Genomic DNA, 18,916 nt, shown 5'->3' on the forward strand with positions numbered 1-18,916 from the left:
CCGGGTTACCGCCTTCTGGGCTCCGGGAAATGCTGTCTCCTCTGGGGTAGACCACAGAGCCCCTTGGTTCTAGCATGCGGACTTCTATCCGGTAGTAACCTCTCACTACCTCCAACCCTCCAGTGTGATACTTTTCTGGCAGCTTTATGGGCCCTGTACTGCTGGTGAGCAATCAGCCCTTGATTACTCACCAGCCTCAAATCTGTTCTGAGTCCATGTCAATGCTTAAATCACATCAGAAGAGTTATGGAGTGAGAAATGTGCCGGTCTAGCAATGGTTATGTGCTGCTGCTGCTAATTTCATGGCAAAGTTTGCAAATAACAAATGATATACAGTGCTTCTGCCAGGTAAGCCTACTTTACAGTTAACATTTAATTGAGAAGGCTTTGGGGAAAGTATTTCTATCAGCCCACAAGATGGTTACACACAGTGATAAACAAATGCGGGCACCACAGACCGACAGGGGCAATACTGCTGGAAATTAATTGACATATTTTGATAGGTTTGGCTTTGTAAAACAATAGCGGCCAACCAGGGTTGGGATAATAGCAATTTTGCGTTGATTAGATAGCAGCTGGGAGCTTGTGGTTTCTGATTATTGTTAATGAGAGTTTGCGGTGGTACACTTGAAAATTGGAAGTAGTTTCGGAACTGTTTGGCGATCTACTCAAAGGTGGGCTGCAAGCTACTGGTAACTCACGATCGAACTGTTGGAGACCCCTAATATACAGTATGTAAAGCTACTTTAGCAGCTCATTTGAGTTAGCCTGAACACCAAGTTTCCGTAGCTAGCTAGATAGCTCACAGGTAATCCCTATGACGTTTCCGCTGGTAGCTAAACGTAGCCAGCCATGTGGGGGATTGGAGGACTTCCACCAGACTGACTCTGGTCTTCCAAGAGGTCTGGAAGATGGCGGCGAGTGCAGACGAGATTTCCGCTTGCTCCAAGTAACCTTAACTTTTATCCCTCTCAAACTTACTTAAATGTAACGGAACTTGGCTTATAGTAAACACAATAGAGAACAACGCTTAGTTGACCGATAATTTGATTCAAAACTTAGAGAAATGGAAGGAAAAAATGTGCGAAAGAGCAAAGGGAGGAGAAGGCAGTTGCTAGCTGAGCACTCATACATTGGAGAAAAACCGCCACCTGACTCCTCAGGAGAAGAAATGGAGGATTCTGGACATTCGGTTGATTCTGAAAATTCAGTCAATAGTCCTGCACCCAAAAAGACACAGACAGAATTGTCTTTGCACGAACTACAGGTCAACATAATCGATGCTGTCTCTGCAAAGATAAACGAAAGAGCCGATGGTCTGGAGAAAATGATACGCGAAAACACATAAAAAATAATTGACCTCGAGACCTCTCTGAATCATGCATACAAGAGTATCGAAGAGCTTAAACTTGCAAACACTGCTATGTCTGAGAAATGCACTGCTCAGGAGAAGACCATCGCAGACATGCAAGGGCGCTTATCGGAAGCAGAGCGATACCGGAGAAGGTGGGGGCTACGGCTTTACGGTGTCCCCGAGGACCAGGATGAGAATGTGAAGCGCTTAGTAAGAGACATCTGTAACCGTGTGGCACCGGACTTCCCCGATGGATATATGGATATGGCTGTGGATGTCGCTCATCGTATTGGGAAGAAACAAGATGCCATCGTCAGCCGATCGATCATCATCCAGTTTGCTTTTCGCACAGCGAGAGATGCAGTTTGGAAGAAAGCAAAGGAAAGTGCCTTTCTGAAAGAAAAAAAACTTAGATTCGGTGAGGACTTGACTGCAGCAGACAAGGCAGCAAAGGCAAAATTGTGGCCTCTTGTACAACAGGCCCGAAATCAAGGAAAGGGTGGATACTACAGGGGAATCAGAGCCTTTTTCGCCAACGGTAAAGAAATACGACTGGGGTGATTTGTTCTGTCAGTAGGTTTACAAGGTAGTTCCTCCCTCACTGCAAACTGAATGTTCTACTTTTGAAACATGGTGTTACTATTTTACAAGTTAAGACTTCTGTTAATACATATATGAAGCAACATTTTATAGAGAGGGTAAAGTTGAGATTGCATAGGATTTTTCTTTCGATTCTATAGATATGGACTTGAAGTTTATGTCAATCAATGCCAGGGGAATACGTAACCTGTTGAAGAGAAAAGCTTTTTTTTGTTTTGTAAGGACTGCAACGCAGATCTTGTATTCGTTCAAGAAACACATTCATGCAAAGAGGACTATAATTATTGGGAAAATCTGTGGGGCAGTGACATTTTTTTGACCCACGGGACAAATCATTCAGCTGGGGTTGCAATTTTAGCACACAATTTCAAAGGGAAATTTTTGTTTACTCAAATGGACTCCAATGGACATTGGCTAGTAGCGGTCATCAACCACATGGACAGATTATTTGTGTTGTGTAATGTATATGGATACTGTTCTAGTCCTCCAAATAACTTACTTCTAGAGGAAATTGAAGAAATTCTTAAAAGTCTTCTGAGAAAATATCCATCCAGTCAGATTATAGTTGGTGGAGATTTTAATATGGTTTATTATAATGAGACTGATAGGCCTAACATTGGTGTGAACAAGTTGGTGAATTTCTGCCAAAGCCTGGACTTAATTGACATATGGAGAGTAAAAAACCCTGGAGAGATACAATACACATGGAGTAATAGAGATCGTTCCTTACAATCAAGAATAGATTTGTGGGTGATAACCTCTAGTCTTGAGCCCAACACTGTAGAGGTAAAAATACTGCCTGTTGTCCTGACGGATCATAAAGTCATATGGTTGACTGTAAGAATATGCAGTAATGATAGTAAGAAATACTCTGGTGGTTACTGGAAATTAAATAACTCATTGTTATTGCATGATGATTTAAAAAATGTGATTAAGAAGCTAATTTCTGTTTACTGGAGTTTAGCTACATCTAATGCAGAATATGGGAAATATTGGGAACTGATGAAATTTAAAATCCGCTCAGCCTGTATTACTTATGGAAAACGGCTTGCTTTAAGAAGGAGATGTGAGGTAGCTGAACTCTCTAAAACAATTGCTGATATCACAGAGATTGAGCATCTTGATCTTAATGAGAAAGCTAAATTGAATGATTTACAGAATCAACTAGATACATTGTATGAGGAAAAGGCTAGAGGAGCTTTCATAAGATCTAGAAAACAATGGTTTGAAAAAGGTGAAAAGAACAGTAGATACTTTTTTAATTTGGAGAAGAGGAGAGGGGAACTCAACACACTTCGGAAACTTAAGATTAATGGGGTTACCACTGAGGATAGAGTTATCAGAATTTACCACTACATTTTATGAGAATCTTTACTCCTTAGATAACAATTTGAGTGACTCTAAGGATCTCCTTGATTCTATAGAGAATGTTAATTCGATTAATGAAGAACTCAATCAGTCTTGTTGCCAAGATTTATCCATTATGGACATCCAGTACGGGGTTGCTCAATTAAAAAAGAACAAATCTCCAGGTTGTGATGGATTAACCTCTGAATTTTACAAAACCTTCTTTGAAGAAATAGCACCTTTTTTACTTGAAACCTTTAAGGAGGCTATAAAGAAGGGAGAACTACCTGCCTCTCTGAAGCAAGGGGTTATTACTCTTATACCTAAACCACACAAGGATCTCCTAAGTATTGATAATTGGCGTCCAATCACACTCCTAAATAACGACTACAAAATTATAGCCTTAATCTTTGCAAAAAGGTTAAAGTCTTGCTTAAATGATCTGATTGATGAATGTCAATCAGGGTTTATGAAAGGGTGCCATATATCTAATAATCTCAGGCTGGTGTTAGACTTGGTTGAGTATTGTGATCTATTAGATGACTTCCCTGTTATCCTATTTTGGGATTTTCAGAAAGCATTTGATACAGTAAGTCACAATTTTATCTTTGATTGTCTTAAGCATTTGAAATTTGGTCGTTTTTTTGTTGATGCTATTAGAACTCTATAATGGTGGCAATAGCTGTATCAAACCCTGTCATGGAACATCCGAGGTTTAACGTTTACAAAGGAATACGACAAGGTTGTCCAATTTCACCTTTTTTTATTTTTGTTAGTATCTCAAATGCTATGCTCATTAGTTCATAAAAGTCAATTTGAGGGCATTACATTCCAGGCCAGAGAGATCAAGATATCCCAACTGGCAGATGACACCTCACTTTTTTTGAAAAATGTGTCTCAAGCTAGATTAGCATTGGATATCGTGAAGCAGTTCTCCAAAATCTCAGGTTTGGTTTTAAATCTTTCCAAATGTGAGATGTTTGTTTTGAAAGAAGCTGTCAATCCAGCAGATTGTAACATCTCTGAAAAAGATACTGTAACCTACCTTGGTGTAAAGATCACCAAAAATCTTAAGGCTATGAATGATCTTAATTTGAACCCTGTAACTGAATCTGTCCAAAAAAAATTATCCTCATGGTTAGGGAGGGATTTAAGTCTTCAAGGAAGGGTGCTTTTATCCAAAGCTGAGGAGCTATCTCGTGCATCCTATCTTTTTTCATCTATTGACATTCCCAAATCCACTTGCTGTACCTTAGATAGACTTTTGTACAACTTCATATGGAAAAACAAGCCACATAAGATAAAAAGAGATGTTATCACCAACAGGGTTTGTGATGGCGGTCTAAATGTCTTAGATTTCACTCTCTTCAATCAGATATCAAAGGTTAACTGGATTAAAAGGTACATAAAAAATCCTCATCGTTTCTGGAATATTATACCTCATTTTGTTTTTCAGAAGTTCGGAGGGCTTAATTTTTTACTACAATGTCCATATATTGTGGGTAAACTTCCTGTGAAACTGGTGGATTTTCACAAGCAGGCTTTAATGTGCTGGGCTTTGTTGTATAAACACAACTTTTCACCTCATAAATGTTTTATATGGAACAATGGGTCGATATTACATAGAAACAAGATGTTATTTAACCATAAATGGTTCTCGAAAAACATTATTCTTGTCAGCCAATTAGTTGATAATAGTGGGAATCTATTTACACGGAGAGAATTTATGGAAAGATACAACTTTGAGGTTTCAAGCAAGGAATATGACACTGTTATTAAAGCTATACCTAGTGGGATAAAAACTTTACTTCAGAATAATACATATTTTGGAATATCTCCGATTGTAAGCAATGTTCAGGTGAATGGCATTGGTCTACTAGATACGACAATCGTTTATTAAGGGATATTTTCTACAGGAAGTCTATTCCCTCTGCGATATTTTGTTGGGCTTCATCGTTTGATGTAAACTGGCACCGTGCTTGGCTCACTCCACACAAATTTATGGTGACCAATAAAGTGAAGGAGATCTCCTTTAATAAGATAATCCATAGATTCTATCCGTGTAATAGCTTGATTTCTAAATACATACTTGATGTTACCAGTGAATGCAGTTTTTGTGAACTAGAAACTGAATCTATTGAACACTTATTCTGTAATTGTTTATATAGTGAAGTGTTCTGGACTGATGTAAAACTATATCTTGGCCTCAAATTACATACAACCATTGAAATTTCTAAGTTTGACATATTTTTTTAGTACACTGATTCCACAATTGAACGTGAGTATGTCATAAATCTCTTTATTTTATTAGGAAAATGTTTCATACACAAATCAAAATTTATGAAGAAAAATACCCTTTTCTTAATTTTTTTTATCTGATGTGGAAAACTATTTAGTCTTTAAAACGTATACAAAACAAAATGTCAAAAAAATGTATTCGCTATATGTCTGTATTTGATTTGATATAATGTGGAATATTTTTTTTCTAATTTCTTTGGAATTTCTTTGGAATCCCTCTGGCTGTTATGTTTATGTTTTGCATGTTACTGTTAATAAAAATAAAAAAATTATCTGGTCTTCCAACATGGCGCCGCAACAGCAAGCCCCCTATATTTCCCTTACCAACATGGCCGATGTCATGCGTCATTAAACTCATAATGTGGACGCTCTCCCCGGGGAACACTTCCGGTGTAGTTTCCTGTGTTTGTAAACTGAGAAAATTGGAACTCCGACAAGAAATATTAATCTGCAAAACAAAAAAAAACCTAAGGTAAACCCATTCTAAAATGTTATTCCCAACAAAGCCACCATAGAGTTGCAATGCATAAGTTATTTCCCAGAATTGTAAGGCAATGAGAGTTATGACAGTTTGTAGTCGGCGCTCAACCCGCACGCCTTTCCTGGCTGTTGTGTTGTCTGAGGGGGGTACCCAACCAGTGAGTCATCTTGCGCTAGCTTCACCTAAGCAGACCCTTGCTTTACCCCATAAGTTACCTCAATGATCGCTAATTCTCAAAATATTTAACCAAACAATATTTTCACTCACGGTTTTAGCTAACGTTACCCCATAGCTATGTGTTGGTGTTTGGCGTCGGAAACTCAGTGAAGATGTCTTGCTATCGTTAAATAGCTAACGTTAGCCAACTAACTTAGCTTGCTAATTAGGTAGCTAGCTCCTTCTGTAACGTTGAGCTCGCTTAGTATTCAGACATTATTGTAGTTAACTAGGGCAATGCAGTCTAAGTGCACTGAATAATACTGCATTTGAAGTGAGCTCTAACAAGCTAGGTAGATAGGCCTTCACGTCCAGGCAGCTTTAGCCCCTCACTTCTAGGCAACTTTAGCGGGCGCTTTGCATGGAGACTAGAGTACTTATTTGTAGAGTAGAGGGATCACACGATCGATCAACTGTGTGTATAGGGTAAACTATGCTTTCCTGTTTGTTTTTGTACTTGACTCTTAACATGTGATATCATATCGTTAGCCTATACTTGGGTCATCATTGAATGGTATCTTGAGTAACCTGCACATGCATGAATCATAACCCCTTTTCCAGATCATATTCATGAACAGAATGTGTTTGTCCTCCTTCTCCAGCTTTATTTCTGTCATCATTGCAACAATATTTGACAAGAATCTTTTGTTTTCCATGGGAAGAGGAAGCATACACCAAACCATTGGCTGCTGTCTTCAAGCCTGATATCAACTTTCTTTGTTGACCATGCCAAATGTATAAAATCATTTTATTGGTCACACACATGGTTAGCAGATGTTAATGCGAGTGTAGAGAAATGCATGTGCTTATAGTTCTGACAGTGCAGCAATATCTAACAAGTAACCTAACAATTCCACAACTACCTAATACACACAAATCTAAGTAAAGGGATGGAATAAGAATATGTACATATAAATATATGGATAAGCAATGACCGAGCACCCCTGATAATTAAACCAAATTACACTCTATTAGATATATTAGGCCTGAATTTGATTACCAGTAGTCATGGTCAAATAATTTGGCCTCACAATAACCCTCTATTTCCAGGCTTTGCCACCTGATGATTTGGGTGGGTGTAGTCTTCTCACACCCCTCATCCTGAGTGAACCCCCTTGATGCGCCCCTGTACCCCCAAACACACACGCATTCAATCCACGCACCGGCGATGACACACCATCCCAACAACTCAGTTCGAGACCACATGAAATGGGTCAGTTGAATTCTCCTTCCTTCTTTCCATTTTTGTTTTTATTTATTTTGTCTCTTGTTTTTTGTTTTTGTGCCACAATTCCATTACATTCATGGCTTGAAGCCCTTCTCTCATTCTCACTTTTTCTCTTGAGTCTTTCCACTAGAGGCCTGACAGACCAGGCCAAAAATAGTCTGAAAACAGTCAGTGGACGACCATCTGCAGTCCCTGTGTCAGCCTTTATGCGTGAGACTGTGGTCCTGACATTGACCCTGATGCTGACTCTGAGCTGCTGCTTGTCCTGTGTAGTTCCTGCAGTCTGAGTTGATGACCCTCCTAGGCCACCATACTACTGTCCAACTGAACTGCTGTTTTTGTTGTTCCTCCAGGCTGGGTTGCTGGGCTGTGAGGCGGTGCTGTCCAGCATGGCCCTGATGCAGGCCAACAACATGTCTGGGGGACAAAAGAAGATGTCACAGCATGACCAGGGCCAGAGGGACATCAACAACCCTGAGAGCCACCAGCAGCAGTCTCACCAATCACACCATGGACACCACAACAATCACCAGTCCCACCACAGCCACATGGTCCTGCCCTTGGGGGTCAGCTGCCCACCCCTGGTGAGAAATAGACACATGCAGCCTGACTATGAGCAGCTCGCCAAACAATGCAGAAAGTACATTTTTCATGTGTTCAACCGCAAACTGTCATAAACAAATCTCACAAATACTGTATCAGACACTGCAAGCTCCCAGATACTATCCAATCACAGCCACATTTACATTGTCCCACACTTGGTTAGCCACAATTGGCTTAAAAATCCAAATATAACAATATCTGGCAAATAATTTCCAGCAACATTGCCTGTCTGTGTGTGCGCGCGTTTGACTATCACTTTGTATAGCCAGTTAGCAATGCTTATGATAACCGTCTTGTGGGTAGACAGAAACGTTTTCTCAATTAAATGTTAACTGCGAAGTAGGCCTACCTGTCAATAATATACTGATTATTTGTATCAATTGGTGGGAATTTGTTTAGCAGACTCTGCCCTCACATGTGCAGTACAGACACATTGCTACCAAAACGCGTTCCTCTCTCACTAGGTACGCACTTGAAGTAAAGGAGAATTACACCAAAAAATCTAAATGTTTTTGTTTTTTTCCCAGACCTAAAGAATTGTCTTCCGTTGTGATCTATGCATTGCCATGGACTCAGAACATTCAATTTAGTTGATTCTCTATATATACTTGTCATTTTGAGAGTAAAAAAAAAAACTGAACGGGAAAAAAATAAGAGAAAATGGAATGCAGTGAAGAGAAGAATAGAAGGATGTGCCTATTTGAAGATTCTTTACATTGTGGGGTTAATCTGGCAATTAATCTTAAATTATATTCATGTAGTTATAGTAAATCTATCAACAACAAAAAAAGAATACATATCTAAGCAGTAGCTCCATTTTGGTTGGTATGTTAGAAACATATGAATTATCACCCATTTCCCCCACCAATTTTTCCTTCTCTCTCCTCTCGATAGTTTATTAGAAAGGATGGACACTCATTTCACGCACCCAGGCTGCTGGATGAGAAAGATATGCAGGCCAGCCAGAACACACAACCGACAAAAAAGAAGCACAGAAAATCAGCGACACCCAACAAGCTGAGAGAGAAAGTGGAGGTAAGTTGTGTTTATGTGAGAGTGGGGGAAATGGCATGTACAGTGATGGATACAATTGCAGGACAGAAGTGTGCGTGCTGTAGCGTTACACTTATTGTGTGTGTGTGTATATAATATGAGAAGTTGTAATATTTTAAACTCATTGTGTTTCTCAGCAGGTGGAGATGAATATTAATGGGGGTGATGATGATCATAATTCACAAGTACAGAAGAACTTTATCTGTGAGCACTGCTATGGAGCATTCCGGAGTAGCTACCACCTGAAGCGGCACATTCTCACACATACAGGTTTGTATCGCATTACGTTTCCCCTTCCTTGCTCAGGAATACTCGTAAAATGTGTTAACCGTTATAACACAAGTCATAAAAAACATTAATTAGTAGAGAAACATGCACGACTCGCAATTAAAAGCAAATGTTTTATTTTTCTTTAAAAAAATGAAGGACCCAGCTATGGTGGTAATTCCTGTCATGTCTGACTACTACAGTACTGCTTGTCCATGTACTAGCTAACAGCAACGAGCCCAGACGAGCTAGATGAGCTAGCCAGTTTATTAGGTACACCCATCTAGTATCGGGTCGGACCACCCTTTGCCTCCAGAAAAGCCTGAATTCTTCGGGGCATGGAAACTTTGCTTAATTGGTATCAAGGGACTGAACGTGTGCCAGGAAAACATTCCCCACACAATTACACCACCAGCCTGTACCGTAGACTAGAGGTCGACCGATTAATCGGAATGGGCCGATTTTCAAGTTTTCATAACAATCGGTAATCGGCATTTTTGGACACCGATCATGGCCGATTACATTGCACTCCACAAGGAGACTGCGTGGCAGGCTGACTACCTGTTATGCGAGTGTAGCAAGGAGCCAACGTAAGGGTGCTAGCTAGCATTAAACGTATCTTATAAAAAACAATCAATCTTAACATAATCACTAGTTAACTACACATGGTTGATGATATTACTAGTTTATCTAGCTTGTCCTGCGTTGCATATAATCGTTGCGGTGCCTGTTAATTTATCATTGAATCATAGCTTTCATCAACGCCTTTCTTAAAATCAATACACAAGTATATATTTTTAAACCTGCATATTTAGTTAATATTGCCTGTTAACATGAACTTCTTTTAACTAGGGAAATTGTGTCACTTCTCTTGCGTTCTGTGCAACAGTCAGGGTATATGCAGCAGTTTGGTCCGCCTGGCTCGTTGCGAACTGTGAAGACTATTTCTTCCTAACAAAGACAGCCGACTTCGCCAAACGGGGGATGATTTAACAAAAGTGCATTTGCGAAAAAAAGCATAATCGTTGCACGAATGTACCTAACCATAAACATCAATGCCTTTCTTAAAATCAATACACAGAAGTATATATTTTTAAACCTGCATATTTAGTTAAAAGAAATTCATGTTAGCAGGCAATATTAAACTAGGGAAATTGTGTCACTTCTCGTGCGTTCATTGCACGCAGAGTCAGGGTATATGCATCAGTTTGGGCCGCCTGGCTCGTTGCGAACTAATTTGCCAGAATTTTACGTAATTATGACATAACATTGAAGGTTGTGCAATGTAACAGGAGTATTTAGACTTATGGATGCCACCCGTTTAGATAAAATACGGAACGGTTCCGTATTTCACAGAAAGAATAAACATTTTATTTTCAAAATGATAGTTTCCGTATTTGACCATATTAATAACCTAAGGCTCGTATTTCTGTGTGTTATTATAATTAAGTCTATGATTTGATAGAGCAGTCTGACCGAGCGGTGGTAGGCAGCAGCAGGCTCATAAGCATTCATTCAAACAGCACTTTCGTGCGTTTGCCAGCAGCTCTTCGCAATGCTTCAAGCATTGAGCTGTTTATGACTTAAAGCCAATCAACTCCCGAGATTAGGCTGGTGTAACCGATGTGAAATGGCTAGCTAGTTAGCGGGGTGCGCGCTAATAGCGTTTCAAACGTCACTCGCTCTGAGACTTGAAGTAGTTGTTCCCCTTGCTCTGCAAGGGCCGCGGCTTTTGTGGAGCGATCGGTAACGATGCTTCGAGGGTGGCTGTTGTTGATGTGTTCCTGGTTCAAGCCCAGGTAGGGGCGAGGAGAGGGACGGAAGCTATACTGTTACACTGGCAATACTAAAGTGCCTATAAGAACATCCAATAGTCAAAGGTATATGGTATAGAGAGAAATAGTCCTATAATAACATCAACCTAAAACTTCTTACCTGGGAATATTGAAGACTCATGTTAAAGGGAACCACCAGCTTTCATATGTTCTGAGCAAGGAACTTAAACGTTAGCTTTTTTTACATGGCACATTTTGCACTTTTACTTTCTTCTCCAACACTTTGTTTTTGCATTATTTAAACCAAATTGAACATGTTTTCATTATTTATTTGAGGCTAAATTTATTTGATTGATGTATTAAGTTAAAATAAGTGTTCTTTCAGTATTGTTGTGATTGTCATTATAAATAAATACAATCGTCCGATTAATCGGTATCGGCTTTTGTTGGTCCTCCAATAATCTGTATCGGCAGTGAAAAATCATGATCGGTCAACCTCTACCGTAGACACCAGGCTGGATTGTGCCATGGTCTCATGCTGCCATCAGCAAGAAGCAACAGAAACTGGGATTTGTCAGGCGAGGCAATGTTTTTCCACTCTTCAATTGTCCGGTGTTGGTGATCCCATGCCCACTAGAGCCGCTTTTCGTTTTTAGCTGATAGGAGTGGAACCCGGTGTGGTCGTCTGCTGCATTCGCTCATCCGTGACAAGGACTGATGAGTTCCGAGATGCTGTTCTGCACACCACTGTTGTATTGCTCTGTTATTTGTCTGTGGCCCGCCTGTTAGCTTGCACGATTCTTGCCATTCCCCTTTGACCTCTCATCAACAAGCTGCTTCCGCCCACATGCTGACTGGATGTTGTTTTTTCGCACCATTTTTGGCAAACCCTAGACACTGTCATGTGTGAAAAGCACAGGAGACTGGCCGTTTCTGAGATACTGGAACTGTCGCGACTGGCACAGACAATCATATACGCTCAAAGTCGCTTAGGTCACTCATTTTGCCCATTCCTACGTTCAATCGAACAGTAGCTGAATGCCTCGACGTCTGTCTGATGGCTTTATATAGAAAGCCACGGTCACGTGACTCACTGTCTGTAGGAGTGAACCATTTTCATGAACAGGCTGTAACTAATAAACTAGCCACGGAGTGTATAATGTATACTGGATGTGCTTAAGTACTATCTATCCAGATGTAATAATGTATATCAAATAACTATATATATTTTGCTATGTAACTACTGTGTAAAAAAAAGTCTGTAGAAAGTAATTTGTACCCCAAAAGGTACAAATTCAATCTATAGCATTAAGATTTGAACTGTGTTGTTGTTTAGGGGAGAAGCCATTTGCGTGTGACGTGTGTGACATGCGCTTTATTCAGCGATACCACCTGGACAGACACAAGAGAGTTCACAGTGGCGAGAAGCCCTACCAGTGTGATCGCTGCAATCAGGTAAGCGAGATCTACACTGAACAAAAATATAAATGCAACAATTTCAAAGATTTGACTGAATTACAGTTCATATAAGAACATTAGTCAATTTAAATAAATCAGGCCCTAATCTATCGATTTCACATGACTGGGAATACAGAGATGCATTGGTTGGTCACAGATACCTTTTAAAAAAAAAAAAAAAAGTGAGGCCATGGACCAGAAAACCAGTCAGTATCTGGTGTGACCACCATTTGCCTCATGCAGCACGACACATCTCCTTCGCATAGAGTTGATCAGGCGGATGAATGGGCCTCAGGATCTCCTCACGGTACCTCTGTTTATTCAAATTGCCATTGATAAAATGCAATTGTGTTCGTTGTCTGTAGCTTATGCCTGCCCATACCATAACCCCATCGCCACCATGGGGTACTCTGTTCACAACGTTAACATCAAATTTGAAATGTTAAATTAAATCAGCAAACCACTCGCCCACAAGACACCATACATGTTGTCTGCCATCTGCCCGGTACAGTTGAAACTGATTAATCCGTGAAGAGCACACTTCTCCAACGTGCCAGTGGCCATCGAAGGTGAGCATTTGCCCACTGAAGTCGGTTACGACGCCGAGCTGCAGTCAGGTCTGCGGTTGTGAGGCCGTTTGGACATGTTGCCAAATTCTCTAAAATCACATTGGAGGCAGCTTATGGTAGAGAAATTAACAGCTCTGGTGGACATTCCTGCAGTCAGCATGCCAATTGCACACTCCCTCAAAACTTGAGACATCTGTGGCATTATGTTGTGTGACATAACTGCACATTTTAGAGTGGCCTATTGTTCCCAGCACAAAGTGCACCTGTGTAATGATCATGTTTCATCAGCTTTTTGATATGCCACACTTGTCAGGTGGATGGTTTATCTTGGAAAAGGAGAAATGCTCACTAACAGGGATGTAATCAAATTTGTGCACATCATTTGAGAGAAATACGATTTTTGTGCGTATCGAACGAATCTTATGGGAACGTTAATTTCAGCCCATGAAACAACGGACAAACACACAACCTGTTGCGTTTTTATATTTCTGTTCAATGTACATTGTGCACACTGTACACACACACCTGGGGTACTGTCAGCAATGCACAACGTTGTAGAACATTCAGATAGAAATATGTTATGTAGAATATGGAATCATGTCGGCTCTATTCATGACATTTCTATCTGCAACATTTGCCTACTGAACATGGTTTGGGGTCAATATGTACATTACACTGACTCCCATCATTTGTTACTTGTATGCTTTCCCTCTGCCCCGGTTCCAGAGTTTCTCGCGGACGGACCGTCTGCTACGTCATCGCCGTCTGTGTGGGGTGGGAAGGAGCATTCCCAAGGAGGAGAACCAGTCATTCTCCTGCGAGGGCAGAGGAGGAGCCTACTCCCAGGATGCACCTGGGCACACGGCCGCCTGGAGCCCCCTACAGCAGCAGAACAGCCGTCTGGCTGTCTGACCTTGAACCGCTGACCCTCTCACAGACAGCAGTCCTCAGCTCAGTGGCACCATATACTGGAGCAGACCAGTACTGCATTCTCCCTCAGCCCAGATAAACCTGGCTAAGACAAAGACACCAAACCTTAAGTTGTTCTCACCAGCTAGCTCATATCCTGTTGATGGGATAGTGGATTATTTTCTACTTTTGTAATAACTTTTGAAATAATTGTTACGTACATGGTACTTAACAGAAGGGGAAGCCGAGACCTCGGGTGAGGTGGGAGGAGTTTGAGCAAGCTGTCATATTACTACGGCAATAATGAATTCATTAACTGACATGTTTTAGCCTCAATTGGACAAGTATTTTTTTTTGACTGGAGACTTAAAGTGTGCTGCTGACCACTCTGCCTGGATAGAATTCGGCCCCCCCACCTAGCTCCATTGAAAATGAATGGGAAACTCCACCGCCACTTCCTGCCTGGAAAGCCCTTTAATGTGAGGTTGGTCTGGTCATACCAATATGAACAACTGGTTTAGCTTTTTTTTTTACCATTTGATTGTATGTGTACGCTTACCATTGGACAATACTGATCAGTAACCCAGGACACTCTTCCTGATCCACTAGCAGCCTCAGTGGCCAAGCACATCATACTATGGACATTAAGTATTTGAAGGACAATGTTAAACACACAAATCCTCGTGGCCTTGAACTACTCAGATTCATTCCAGTTGGTTCTGTTACTACTAGCTTAACAGTTCCTGGTCTGACTTGTTAGTGAATGGCCGTAGCCTAATAGACCTGTGTAACTAGCTGATCCTACCTTGATATTGAGATAATTGGGTAGTGGACACATTTCTTGTTCTCCGTTGTTAGTGTTATTTACATCCATCCAGTCCTTGTTATGTTTGACTCAATTCTGTCTAAAGATATTGAACTTTCTAATTTGCTACACTGGTCAGATGTTTAACTCTAGAACCTCTCATAGCTACCGTTTGGGGATAGTGACCATGGAAATGGAATTACTCATGTCCATTCTAGTATTCTATTTCTATCTAAGTGATCTTGTAGTATTTTTGTTGTTGTGAATAATCGGGTGTTTTTTTTTCTTTCTCAAAGGACATCTGTGCATGTAAGCCTACTCTATATTCATTCAGACTCTATGAAGAGTACCAATAGTTTTATTGTCCTTCATTGTTATCAAATGTCCTGAGTATGTCGTTCCATCTTGTCATATTTCTGGTGTTATTTTAAAGAAGGGGTAATCTCATATGAAGCAGGACAGTTGACCTGCTCTGACCCAGTTTGTGAACAAATGCTTCCTCTATAATATCATACCATGTTTGTTTCTACAGCGAGCTCAGTGTTGTGACAGTTGTTGTTGTTTTGGCTCTGTACTCCAGCACGTTGGATTTGAATGATACACGAGGTTAAAGTGCAGACTGTCAGCTTTAGTATGAGGCTATTTCCATCCAAATCAGGTGAACCGTTAAACAATTACAGCACTTTTTGGTCATAGTCTCCCCGTTTTAGGGGCCCAAAAGTATTGGGACAAATTCACTTATACAGTATGTGTATTAAAGTAGTCAAAAGTTAAGTATTTGGTCCAATATTCATAGCATGCAATGACTACATCAAGCTTGTGACTCTACACATTTCTTGGATGCATTTGCTGTTTGTTTTGGTTGTGTTTCAGATTATTTTGTGCCCAATAGAAATGAATGGCAAATAATGTATTGTCATTTTGGAGTTACTTTTACTGTAAATAAGAATAGAATGTTTCTGAACACGTCTACATTAATGTGGATGCTACTATGATTACGGATAATCCTGAAAGAATAATGATGAGTGAGAAGGCACCCCCCCCCCCCCCCCCAAAACATGCTAACCTCTCTTGTTATTGTAATGGTGAGAGTTTAGCATTTCAGGATTATCCAGAATCATCGTAGCATCTTCATTAATGCATGTGTTTAGAAATATTCTTTGAATCTAAAATGACACTACATTATTTACCATAAATTTCTATTGTGCACAAAATAATCTGAAACAAACAAAAACAAGGTTTGTAGAGTGACAAGCTTAACGTAGTCATTGCGTGCTAGGAATATGGGACCAAATACTAAACTTTACTCCTTTTAATACACAAGTGATTTTGGCCCAATACTTTTGGCCCCAAAAATGGGGAGACTATTTACAAAAAGTGTTGTAATTTTAAAACTGAACCTTCCATGTGGCTCAGTTGGTAGAGCATGGTGTTTGCAACGCCAGGGTTGTGGGTTCGATTCCCACGGGGGACCAGTACGAGGAGAAAAAAAAAGAAGAAATGTATTCATTCACTACTGTAAGTCGCTCTGGATAAGAGCGTCTGCTAAATGACTAAAAAATGTACAAAATAAAATAAAACTGTCCACCCGATATTGATGAAAATACCCTCAAATGAAAGCTGATAGTCTAGTCTGCACTTTAACCCCATAGTCATTGTATCATTTCAAATCCAATGTGCTGGAGTAAAGAGCGAAAACAACAACAAATGTCACTCCCAATAATTTGAGCTCACTTTATTCACCTGTAGCATCTAAAGTGAAGATGACCATTTCTGAAATCCAAATCAACACCTACAACCTAGGCAATCCTGTAGATCTGAGAGAATTGCTAATATGGTAATACCATCTGTCTAATCCTCAGATCTACAGGAATGGCTAAACAGTAGGTGCTAGGGGGTGGTTTAGAATTCAGTATATTTCTACTCAGTGGACATCCATGGTAACAGACGTTCCACTGGGGGTTCTTTTCACTCCCATTTTTATTGGAGCGTCTCAGGTTGCATTATGGTAGCCTGGTCCCACATCAGTTTGTACTGGCTTGCCAACTCCTGTGGTCATTGCCATACCAACGACCATAGGAGTTGGCAATACAGCACAAACAGATCTGGGACCAAGCTATCATTGACATTCTATATCTTAAACACTGGATTGAGGAAGCCCAAAATATAGGATATACAACAGTTATCTGTATAGACTGAGAAGGTTTTCTATAGAGGACCAGTAGTTACTATTGCATCACTGTCAGGTTGTAAGTCGTGTCAAAGGAGTTTGTGGCCCTTTACAAAGACTAAAGGCAGTTAGTTTTCTACTGCTGAATTTAAGTTAATATATATTTTAAAATTAAATTAGGAGTAGAGGCAGAACTGCCACTAGTGCCTGTCTACGGTAGCAGTCATTAACTTTTTATTACTAGTAGTTTTGCATGCATCTGTGATCGCCAAAATGAAGAGATATTGTATAAATGTTTTTAGTAAAGACAGTAAAAATTGTTTACAAATAAAATTAGTTTTCTTTTAATTAAGTAAAATAACTGTCATTATCACAATCCTAGTAAAGTTGTGATAAAATGAAGTTTTGACTCAGTAAGATATTGTAGTGAATTAAAAACTAGGGCCTCAAGCTTTAATAAAAGTGTTTCTCTTTTTAAACATTTGGTACTGTCAATGCTTTCTCATATGATTTAGAGAATTGTTGTTTCACCCATCTTGCCATACTGGTTCATCTGAATTGGACGCCAAATCATATCTGGACAACAATATTGCGTGTGACCGTGAGACGCCACTAGAGGATGCTCTATCCACAGCCATTATGTCTGTGATTGCAACCCAACAGCAGTCAGGCTTTGATCCTATTCTTAACATGATCTACATTTACATTTTAGTCATTTAGCAGACGCTCTTATCCAGAGCGACTGAATGCATTCATTTTATTCCTCTTTTTTTTTTGTACAGGCCCCCCATGGGAATCGAATCCACAACCCTGGCGTTGCACGCACCATGCTGGCGTTGCAAACACCATGCTCTACCGACTGAGCCACAGGGAAGCTGTTGAGAAAGGGGGGATACCTAGTCAGTTGTACAACTGAATGCATTCAACTGAAATGTGTTGAATGCATTTAACCCAACCCCTCTGAATGAGGGAGGTGCAGGGGGCTGCCATAATCAACATCCACGTCTTCGGCGCCCGGGGAACAGTGGGTTAACTGCCTTGCTTGGGCAGAACGACAGATGTTTTTTTTACCTTGTCTGCTCGGGGATTTGATCCAGCAACCTTTCGGATACTGACCCAACGCTCTAACCACTAGGCTACATAGTGAGGCTGTCCCTTCTATACCTCTCCCCCTCTCTTGTTTGGGCCCATCCCTTCCTCTCCAAACCTCTCTCCCCTTTGTATTGGAGCTATCCTCCCTCTAATTGACCAGGCGTCGTAATTAAACCTCCAGGAAGATGAGCTGGATTAGATCAGCCTACACTCGAGACTGCAGGCCAGGGAGCGTGTGCTCTGCCCCTGGGGAGACATCGCCCCCCCCCCCCCTGATTTACAGTCCCCACAGGCCAGAGCACTTAACACTGTACTGTCTTAAGTGAGGTGAGAGAGGGTGATACCACTCCATAATCTCAAAGTGTTGAAATCATCCAGATTTGAAATCATTCTACAGACAACACTATGGGGTCGGTGCACTACTTTTGACCAATGTTGGAAATCGGGTGCCGTTTGGGACGCAGAGATTGTGAGGCCGACTTTGTTATCCATTATCACCCAGTCAGCAAGACGAGTGCGGTGTGGCTGGCCTGACAGAGGCCCCTCTTCTCCTGCTACTATTGCTCTGTTAGGGCCCTACACACTAAGGATAGTCCGAAGACAAATGAACAATTATAATCAAATGTAAATCTGTCAATATCTCTGTTATTGTAAGAGGTTTTCAGGTTACAAAAATATCTGTGGTTATTTT

At 40.6% G+C, this 18,916-nt stretch overlaps 1 protein-coding gene across 5 annotated transcripts; it reads left to right on the forward strand.

The window, feature by feature from the left end:
* The first annotated feature begins 230 nt into the window (after positions 1-230).
* LOC106567069 (uncharacterized) lies at positions 231-17,612 on the forward strand. Of its 5 annotated transcripts, none has more exons than XM_014135928.2 (7): positions 261-348; positions 7,347-7,509; positions 7,878-8,108; positions 9,022-9,162; positions 9,318-9,450; positions 12,559-12,677; positions 13,976-17,612. In XM_014135928.2, the coding sequence occupies exons 2-7, from the start codon at positions 7,465-7,467 to the stop codon at positions 14,159-14,161; spliced, it is 855 nt and encodes a 284-aa protein (XP_013991403.1). In that variant the 5' UTR covers positions 261-348; positions 7,347-7,464; the 3' UTR covers positions 14,162-17,612. The 5 variants fall into 5 exon arrangements, with proteins under 5 accessions (XP_013991400.1, XP_013991403.1, XP_013991402.1 ...); XM_014135927.2 differs by lacking the exon at positions 261-348 and adding an exon at positions 5,972-6,071; XM_014135929.3 differs by lacking the exon at positions 261-348 and adding an exon at positions 6,093-7,031.
* The last annotated feature ends 1,304 nt before the right edge of the window (positions 17,613-18,916 follow it).

Source organism: Salmo salar, chromosome 13 (genome assembly GCF_965601325.2).
Source record: "Salmo salar chromosome 13, fSalSal1, whole genome shotgun sequence".
Lineage (NCBI taxonomy): Eukaryota > Metazoa > Chordata > Actinopteri > Salmoniformes > Salmonidae > Salmo > Salmo salar.

What these genes read in the sequence shown, in the direction of transcription:
- LOC106567069 (XM_014135925.3), top strand. Translation starts at nt 259, where the DNA reads ATGTGCCGGTCTAGCAATGGTTATGTGCTGCTGCTGCTAATTTCATGG. An exon ending in ATATACAGTGCTTCTGCCAG is followed by an intron (nt 349 to 7,877) that starts GTAAGCCTACTT and finishes TTGTTCCTCCAG; the next exon opens with GCTGGGTTGCTGGGCTGTGA. An exon ending in AGCTGAGAGAGAAAGTGGAG is followed by an intron (nt 9,163 to 9,317) that starts GTAAGTTGTGTT and finishes TGTGTTTCTCAG; the next exon opens with CAGGTGGAGATGAATATTAA.